General features: G+C 50.6%; 1 protein-coding gene across 3 annotated transcripts; it reads right to left on the bottom strand.

The window, feature by feature from the left end:
- Positions 1–446: 446 nt before the first annotated feature.
- Positions 447–9,332, bottom strand: MCAT (malonyl-CoA-acyl carrier protein transacylase). Of its 3 annotated transcripts, none has more exons than XM_081249611.1 (4): positions 8,874–9,332; positions 7,601–7,688; positions 4,768–4,985; positions 447–1,765 (listed from the first exon to the last, which is right to left on the bottom strand). In XM_081249611.1, exons 1-4 carry the CDS (start codon positions 9,291–9,293, stop codon positions 1,346–1,348), a joined length of 1,146 nt encoding a protein of 381 aa, XP_081105737.1. In that variant the 5' UTR covers positions 9,294–9,332; the 3' UTR covers positions 447–1,345. The 3 variants fall into 3 exon arrangements, with proteins under 3 accessions (XP_081105737.1, XP_081105738.1, XP_081105739.1); XM_081249612.1 differs by having other exon boundaries at positions 9,108–9,332; XM_081249613.1 differs by lacking the exon at positions 4,768–4,985 and having other exon boundaries at positions 1,506–1,765.
- Positions 9,333–9,651: the final 319 nt, after the last annotated feature.

Here is a 9,651-nt window from a genome sequence, read left to right as displayed (position 1 = left end):
ATGGTCCACATCAAAAAAACAACAAAAAAAAGTGCTTCCCTGGTGGTGCAGTGGTTAAGAATCCACCTGCCAATGCAGGGGACATGGGTTCAAGCCCTGGTCCAGGAAGATCCCACGTGCCACGGAGCAACTAAGCCTGTGCGCCACAACTACTGAGCCTGCACTTTAGAGCCCGCGAGCCACAACTACTGAGCCCGCGCGCCTAGAGCCTGCATTCCACGAGAAGCCACTGCAGTGAGAAGCCTGCGCACTGCAACGAAGAGTAGCCCCCGCTCTCTGCAACTAGAGAAAGCCCGCACGCAGCAACGAAGACCCAATGCAGCCAAAAATAAAGAATAAATTTTTAAAAAAATCTTTAAAAAAAACCCCAAAAAACAAGCTCAGAGATTTCATTCCCAATATGGTTTTCCTACTATTGCTGAATAATGAAAAAATCACCCAAGAAGTTTAGAATGACTCATATTTAATACGGACGTTAGGAGCAGAGAATCTGCGCCCCGCTCCTGGTGTGGAGCAGCCCAGGATAAGCTCTGCGGGCAGGCCTGGGCCGAACCAGGCTCCGGGCACACAGCAGGCACTCCATGATTGCGGTCTAAAGGGAAGACTGGGGGTGGGGGAGGAAACAGAGCCCTCTGCCGCCCTCCCCGCACCACTCCCGCCTTGCTAAAGGACCCTCTTCCCTTCCAAGGCAGAGGCCACTCACTCCCTGGCATACAGCAGGCACTCAATACTTTCTGTGCGGTAAGTAAACAGATGGGGCCCTGGGTGTCCCAACTGTTGAGTGAAGGGGTGGACGGAATGGCTGCCAAAGCCCACTGGGTCCTAAAGCCCTTTGACTCCAGTGATAAAGGAGCTAAGGCTTTGGCCGTGTGTGGCCAGAGGATGCCGGGGCAGCAGAGGAGCCCGTCTGGCACTGTTCAGCCTTGTGGCCATGCCACCTGCCCACGGCACCAGGCCAGGCCTTCCCAGTCCTCAGAACACACCTGCCAGCCAGGTTGTTCCAGCCCCTAGTACAGAGGAGCCCCTGCGCCCCCGAGAGGCGGGGGTGGGGTGGGGGGGCTGCTGCTCAAGAGGCAGGGTGGGAACTTACCAGTCTTCACAGAACCGTCAGGGCTGCATCTCTCCCCAGCACTCGAACGTGTTTCAAGGGGGGAGAAATGGACTGTGTCACGTAAAGAAATACTCATTTTCAGTGCTTTTTATGTGGCATTCAAAGCACTCTGCAAACAATCCCTCCCAATCACTTGGAGGCGGTGGCCTGGCTGGGCTCAGCCCACTGGAGCCCCTTCGGCCTCCTCAGCCACGCCCCCTCCACGCCAAGGTCCTCGGGAGGCCCCTACAGGTTCTAGTCCAGGTCCTCGTCAGCCTCCTGCACCTCCACGTGACTGTAGGACCTCCAGGCCTGCAGGTTACAGCTCTTCAGGATGGTTCCCAGCTGCTTCCCAGGTCCTACTTCAAAAGTTTTGGGGAACTCGGTGCCTTTCTTCCTCTCATATATGGTGTGCATCGTCTGCTCCCACTTCACCGGGGAGACCACCTGCTGGACCAGCAATTTCTGGATGTGTTTTGGATGCATGTATCTATTCCCATTAACGTTTGAGTGGACGGACACCAGAGGCTTCTTGACATCAATTGCTTTTAAAACTTGTGCCAGGGGCTCCAAAGCTGGCTCCATGAGGCTGGTATGGAACCCACCGCTGACCGGCAACATCTTGGTGCGCCTGAAGTGATACTTGGAGGAATTCTTCTGGAGAAACCGCAGAGCCTGGAAGCAAAAGAAGGGAGGTTTAAGCCAAGCAAATCTTAGGGGAAGAAACAGAGAGGCAGTCACCACTGGCTGATGTCATCACAGTCCTACGTATAGGATATGCTTATCTCTACACACCAGCACATGTTATTTCATCCTGCACAGCTGTAAAGTCAGTGTCCCAGAAGCCCTCACTAGCCCGGTGGCCCCAGGCAACCTCTTTGAACTTCTTTTACTCCATAAAATGAGCACAATTTCACCTACTTCGTAAGATTGCTGGGAAGTGATCAGATAGGAGGTATCTGATGAACGAAAAAGCAGTATCTAGTAAGTGTTAGTTTTCAATTAGAATTCTGCTACTCTTCATAATTTTTTTAAGCCTGTTTTCTTGTTACTCCATAACCTTCAAGATGAAAATTCACAAGATTCCAAGCCTCACTTCACAATCCAAGGTCTGAAACCCCTCATCTGGGGTCCTCTAGAGAAGACAAGAGCTTGATTAAAAGGGGCCTCTGGGACTAACAGGCCCAAACTTAGAACCACTTGCAAACATCTTTAAAACAGTATATATTCTTAAGAGACCCTGTGCCCTCAGGACACAGCCCAAGGCCTACCACCCTGACAGCCCTTCACTGGGATCCACCAAAGGCCTTCCTATGCACTAAGCCGTCCGCCACGTCCCTCCAACCTGACACCATCCACGGCCTGCTCAGAAGCTGGGCCAGCTGCTCCTGAAGACTCAAGGTAAGTCACGGCAGCTGCATGACTTGGGCACTTTTACTTCACCTGTCAGTGCCTGTTTCCTCACCTGGAAAATGGTGATAACAACAATAGTTAATAGGGCTATGAAGAACTATGCTTGGTATACAAACCCTATAGAAGGGTAGCAATTATTAACTTGTTACCAAGCCCATCCATGTCCACTGGAAAAAATACAGCAGGGTCTGGAATTCCCTGGTGGCCTAGTGGTTAGGATTCCAGGCTTTCACTACCGTGGCCCAGGTTCAATCCCTGATTGAGAAACTGAGATCTGGCAAGCCGTGCGGCACGGCCAAAAAAAAAAAAAAAAAAAAAAAAAAATACAGCAGGGTAGCTATTTGTGCCCCCAAAAAGTAGGAGGGATTAATATTTTTGGTTGGACGGCGCTCGTTCGTCCCTCTCTGTGGGCCCCGCCCTGCAGGAGTTTAGCCTGCTGCCCAGGCATGGCCAGTTCAGCCCGAGGCTCATCACGTGTCGCTCCCCTCTGCCGTGGGTGAGTCCATCTGTTCCACACCGAGGCTGCTCAGCTGCCTGAGCCTTGGGACGAAATCCAAGTGGAGCAGAGCCCAGCACAGCGAACCGTCATGGAGTGTGAGCCATGCGTGTGGGAAGCACAGAGGGGTCTGGGCTGTCACTGCAGCAGAGTCTAGCCTGACCTGGCTGACCTGGTGCTTCACACCCAATCCCACGCTCCATCCACCCCCACCTCACTGAGGGATGCGCCCCCAGCACCTCTCTGAACAGGAGACTCTTGGACTTCACAGCCCAAGCCCTTCCCACCATGCCTGGACACTTCTGATCACCGGCATCTATGGAGACAGCTACTCGGTGGCACTTCTGCACCACTGCCACGGTCTCTAGGTGCTTTCCATGGGAAGTCTCTGGATTCATCCAACTCAAGTCCCAGGTCAGGGCCACAGGAGTCAAGGATACAGCCTCAAGGTCCAGAGGCTCCTGTGGCTGGCTCTCAAGCCAGGCATGGGTCTAGCAAAGGGCAAGGAGTTTTTTCACATCCACTGTTGGAAAGGGACTCACCTGCTCAGGGGACTCTGCCCGCACCTGAGCTCTTTGCTGCAGCACTTCCAATAGCACCAAAGGCCAAACCTGGGAATCCCAAGAATCGCCACCTGCACTGGATGCCCACCTGTCTGGGAGCCTGGGAGACTCCTGCCTTGACTGGGGGGCCCCTCCTGGCCCACTTATGGGCTTCCTTCCAAGGCTATTAATGGGAATAGGCAACCAGCTCCGTGATTCGCTTGGGGCCACCATAGCTGGTCTTCCCGTCATCTCAGAACTGCCCCAGAGCCTCTCACTGATTCAGAGGAGATACATAAGGAAACCTGCGTACTGGCAAGGCCTTAACAGGGAGATGAACCAACATGGTCAAGTGGAGGAAACCTGGACTTCAGAGGGACATGGACGGGAGCTCTCACCCTGCCTCCACCACCACTAAGCACGTGGCTCTGTGCCTCAGCTTCCTGGTGTAGAGCTCCCGTCCACAGAGCACAGGACCAGACGGAGGACCAGAGGAGACAAGACGGGGAAGCACCCATCCGGTCTGCACTCAACACTCCCCAGCCAGGCACACGGTACAGAACTGCCCCTTCCGTCGGGCGCTCCTGTCCACCTGGGATGCCCTGCTCTTGGCAACCTCATCCTCCAGGCACCGCCTCCTGGCACCCTGGTAGTCAGCCTGACCCTTACTGTGCTCTGAAACCTGGAGTCATCCATTCACAGCCAGCCTTCCTTTGACAGCAGGAACCCCGGCTGATCTGTCCGTGTGTCCTCAGTGCTTGCCACACAGGAGCTGCCCGAGAAAGGATGTCTGGGGCAGCAGTGAGTGGAAGGATGGACAGAAGGAAAGGGTGCAAAAACAGACACCTAAGAAAAAGTACAGCAGGGCAGAGTAACCCAGCAGGAAACAGTTTCTCTCTCTAAAGAAGCAACTGGATCAGAGGCTGTGAGAAGCCCAGAATGTATCACAGGAAGGCCCTGGAGATCATCTGGCCCAGCCCTTTACTTTCCACGTGGGCTGGGAATTTGCCCAAGGTCTGTACGTGGGGGAGCAGAGATAGTACCCCAGCCTCCTGCCTCTCTCTGCAGTGCTCGCTCCACCACACACACCCCTGGCCCCCAGATGCCTCCCAAGGACCAGGGCTGGGCAGAGCACCTGTTATGCTCTGTGCGCTCCCAGGTGTGGAATAATTCCAACCTTCTGTACTGGACTGGGGTCTAGGAAGGTTGCTCCCGTGAACACCAACCTCCAGGTGTCCTGAGATCACCCTGCAGTCAGGAAAGAGGTAGTTGGACACCTCGCACACGGGGTTCTCTATGCCCAAAGTCTTGCAGTGGTCCTGGGCTTCCAGACAGGCAAAGGTGAACTTGGACTGAGGCTGGCCGAGGACGGACAACATCCCACTGGGGACAGCTTCTGAGGCTTCCTGCATGGCCTCAGCTCGGATTTTCACTGCATACAAACCTACCCAGAGAGAAGTGCATTTGGAAAAATCAAGGCACGTAATGGAGAAGAGAAGCCCAGACCCAAAACACAAAGCACAAATTCCACACTGTGTGCTGGAGACATTGATATTGGTATCCAACACCAGTCTACAAGCCGCAGTTCTACATATCTGAACCATACATATATGGTACCACTATCATCAAAAGGCAGGGTGCTGTCCCTGGTACCACCTCAGTGTCCACTGACAGATAGATAAAGAAGACGTGGTACATATATATGATGGAATATTAGTCTAAAAAAGAATGAAATAATGCCACTTGCAGCAACATGGCTGGACCTAGAGATTATCATACTAAGTGAAGTTAGAAAGAGAAAGACAAATACCATGTATCACTTATATGTGGAATCTAAAATACGACACAAACGAACATATCTACAAAACAGAAACAGACTGAGATATAGAGAACAGACTTGTGGCTGCCAAGGGGGAGGGAACGTGGGGGAGAGAAGGATTGGGAGTTGGGGATTAGCACGTGCAAACTATTATATACAGGATGGATACAACAAGGTCCTACTGTAGAGCACAGGGATATACATCCAATATCCTGTGATAAACCATAATGGAAAATATGAAAAAGCATATATGTATAACTGAATCACTTTGCTGTACAGCAGAAATTAGCACAACATTGTAAATCAACTATACTTCAATAAAATTTCAAAACAGAACAAAAAAGAATGGACTGCAATTACTGGACAGCTATCATCCTGGTCCTGGGCCTTCTCCCTGCTGGGGAGGGAGATGACCAGACCAAGGAGTGGTTAAGGGACCAATCCAGGATTTGATGGGACAACAAAGTCTGAGGAACAAACCCTGCACCCTTTCTCTCTAACACACCTTCGTTCACCCGGCACCGTATATGTCTGTACTGGACTTTTAGCCCTTACACAAGCAGAACTGTGGAGCAAATACATTAAAAGCCTGTGTCAGCAGGCAGGAGAGAACCCACAGCAACGTGGAAACCCTCCCAGGCAGGCATTAAATAACTATGCAAATTGTCAAGTGAAAAAATACAGAACGTCAATAATCCTGCAAATTACATACACATAAAACTGTATTTGTATAAAATGGTTTTATTAGGATGTGGAAATATGAAAAAAAATTTCCACTTCCTTGATAATGCTTCCTTCCTATAATGCTTTTTAAAAAAACAATGAGGTGAATTTCACATGAAATATAACCAGTTTCAAGTGTATAATTCAGTGGTATTTGTTGTGTTCATGTTGTACAACCACCAGCTCTAGTTTCAAAACTTTCCATCAGCCCATACAACACCTCATTTCTCCTTCCCTCCATCCCTGGTAACCTCTAATCTGTTGTCTCTCTGGATTTATGTATTCTGGACATTTCATATAAAAATATGTGATTTTTGTGTCTGGCTTCTTTCACTTAGCATGTTTTTGATGTTCATCCACAGTGCAACCTAAGTATTTCATTTCTTTTTATGGCTGAATAATATTCCACTGGATGGATCTACTACAATTTGTTTATCCATTCATCTGATTATGGACATTTGGATCATTTCCACCTTTTGGCTATTATGAATAGTGCTGTTATAAACATCTGTGTACAGGTTTTTCTGTGTGGACATATGTTTTCATTTCTTAGGTATAGACCTGTGAGTAGAACTATTGGGTCACATGGTAATTCTATGCTTAACTTGAGGAACCACCAAATTGTTTTCCACAATGGCTGCACCACTTTACATTTCACCAACAATGTGTGAGGTTCCTACATCCTTGTCAACACTTATTATTTTCCTCTTTTGTTTTTTAAATTAAAGCCATCCCAGAGGGTATGAAGTGGTACCCCACTGTGGTTTTGAGTTGCATTTCCCTAATGATTGGTGATGTTGCACATCTTTTCATGTGCTTATTGGTCCTTCGTATATCTTCTTTGGAGAAATGTCTATTCAAGTCCTTTGTATTTAACTATAAGCAAAAATGTTTACATGTTTATACACAAAAATCTTAAGAAGTGGAACTGGTATGGCTCAAGATCAAACACTGATTTATTCTTTTTCACTTAATGAGAATCTATTGATGATCTACCACACGACAGGCACTGGAGGTACACGAGTGGACCAAGAATGCACGTAAGTAGTGGGAGACACTAAAGCAAGAAGATTTCACAAGACTACAAGAAGAATGAAATTCCCTAATGAACCCTTCAGGCTTAAAAGGGAATCAAGGTGAAGTCTGGTCCTCAGGTCCCATTGTCACCCCCACCCATGGCTCCCTTCTCTATTACCCCTGAGTAGGTCCAGAATTATTTTTGGTAGTGCCCCTTGTCCTCAGTGAGCCCAGCAAGACAATACTGCATGCATAAAACCGAACCTTGGGACTTTCCTGGGGTTCAAATGGTTAAGAATCTGCCTTCCAATGCAGGGACGTGGGTTCGATCCCTGGTCACGGAACTAAGATCCCACGTGCCACAGGGCAACTAAGCCCGTGCGCTCTGGAGCCCACGCTCCGCAACGAAAGATCCCCCATGCCACAACTAAGGCTCGATGTAGCCAAATAAATAAAATTTTTTTTTAAAAAACCCCAAAACCAAACCTCTTCCTACGTACCTTCACAAAATTCCATGGCTCCAGCAAACACTAGGGCTGCAAATTCTCCCACACTGAATCCAGCAGCAGCAACACAGTTCTCAATAACCTGCAGCGACACATGCAGAAGAACATGAGGCCAAGTTCTCAGGCGAGTTCAGTCCGGGGCTCTGCACTTGCAAGCTGACAGGGGTTCAGCAGTTCAGTGAGCCAGGTTCTGCTGGCCTGGTGCTCCAGCTAGAAGACAACACACAGAAGTGGCCTTGACTATCACTGATCCAGCCCTTGACTGATGAGAAACTTTAACTGGCAAGGCAAGTTAAAGCCTACTGGCGGACTCCTTGGTTGAGCTGTGATGCCAAACCAGGGCTCTGGATTCTCTTGCTTCTGCCCTGGTGCTGCCTCTCAGGCTGATGGAGACACAGGACGCTACGTACAGAAGTTAAGAGCATGACCTTCAGAGTTACCTCTGGATTTGATTTTTAGTATGGGAGAGTTCCCTAACGTCTGCGCCTCAGTCATCTCATCTGTGAAATGGGGAGAGCAGCAGGACCGACCTCACAGGGCTGCTGAGAATTACATGGAGATAACACCCCTAAATCGCTCAGCACAGACCTGGCCCGGGACAGGCACTGGATGAATGTTATTATCATGACTCGACATGACCACTTAAACTAATTCCTTTAATATCTGAGTCTTCTTTCCTTACCCACAAAGTAACAGTACTTACCTCACAAGGCTGTTGTGAGGATGAAATGGGGTAAAGTACGAGCTTAACATTTACTGTTGTGATAATATTAATAGCAATCATTTCACAACTTCAAGTGAACTGATACTTTCAGATATCACCTTCTCAATGACCCTTCCTTTAAGGGTGAAACTTAATCCTTCTAAAATCATTTAGTAATTAATTAAATGATTAAGGATCATTTAAAATCGCAACACTGCCCTCCACTCCCTGGCCCCTTTCCCTGCTCTATTCTTCTTTCTGAAACATTTATCTTTAACACACTATGTAATTTACATAGCATATTTATTCTCTATTATCTATCTCCTTGCCCTAACATGCAAGCTCCCCAAGCGCGGGGATCCTTGTTTTGTTTGTTGTAGGCTGTATCCCCTGGGCCTACAACAGTGCCCGGCACGGTGGGAACTCAGTAAGGATCTGCCGAACAGATGAGACGTTGGAGCACGCCGGCCTGGCAGGCTGGAGCCTCGGCTGGACCGCGACCTAGCTGTGAGAGCTCGGGCAGAGCCCATTCTCCCCGGCCTGCCACCGGGCTTCGGGCCTCACCGCGGGCTGCAGGTGATGCAGTTTCTCGACGGCGGCCAGCGAAGCCACGAAGACGGCGGGCTGGCAGTGCACGGTGCGGTCCAGGGCCTCCTGCGGCCCATGCAGGCTCAGCTCCAGCAAGTCGTAGCCCAGCACGCGGCGGGCGGCGGCGTAGAGCTCGCGGACCCGCGGGTAGCGGAGCAGACCGCGGCCCATGCCCACCACCTGGCTGCCCTGGCCGGGGAAGAGCAGCACCGAGCACTGGCCCGGCAACCGCCGCACCGAGGCCTCCCGGGGCCCTTCCTCCGCCGCTGTCGCATCTCGCAGCAGCTCCTCCACGTCCACCGCGCCCGGGGGAGGCAGCAAGAGGCTCGAGGCGCAGCGGCGGCAGCTCACGCCCCGGCCCCAGGCCCACGCAGCCCGCGCGACCCGGACGTTCATGCTGAGGAACCGGCTCCACGCGCGTTACCAGGGCGACCGAGGCCCGACTGCGGCGGCGCAGCGCGGCGCGGTCCTTGACGCATTTCCTGCCGGCGGGCCGAGGCACCGCCGGGCGGGAAGAAAGGTTCCGCCGTTACCGATTCCGTCCCTGTTCTGAAACTGTCGGCTGTGCGCCGGGTGATCCACACGCTTACCTAAACCTCCGCAGGAAAAAATAAAACGCGACACCGCACCACAATGAGCCCTCAAACATATTTAGTAAGTAAACAACTCAATGCAATGTAATATTCAACCTAGCATGGGAAAAGTACTTGAAACCCTTCCACATTCTTTCTTGTATCTGATTTTCCCAGCACTG

This window comes from Mesoplodon bidens (genome assembly GCF_964165515.1).
Source record: "Mesoplodon bidens genome assembly, chromosome: 11".
NCBI classification, from domain to species: domain Eukaryota; kingdom Metazoa; phylum Chordata; class Mammalia; order Artiodactyla; family Ziphiidae; genus Mesoplodon; species Mesoplodon bidens.
This window is presented reverse-complemented; position numbering and strand designations above follow the sequence as displayed.

Excerpts from the sequence above, each read along its gene's own strand:
- MCAT (XM_081249611.1), bottom strand. The coding sequence starts at position 9,293 with ATGAACGTCCGGGTCGCGCGGGCTGCGTGGGCCTGGGGCCGGGGCGTG. Across the intron at positions 7,689-8,873 it reads TGCATCACCTGCAGCCCGCG|GTTATTGAGAACTGTGTTGC; the intron begins GTGAGGCCCGAA and ends GTGTCGCTGCAG. Across the intron at positions 1,766-4,767 it reads TGATCTCAGGACACCTGGAG|GCTCTGCGGTTTCTCCAGAA; the intron begins GTTGGTGTTCAC and ends TTTTGCTTCCAG.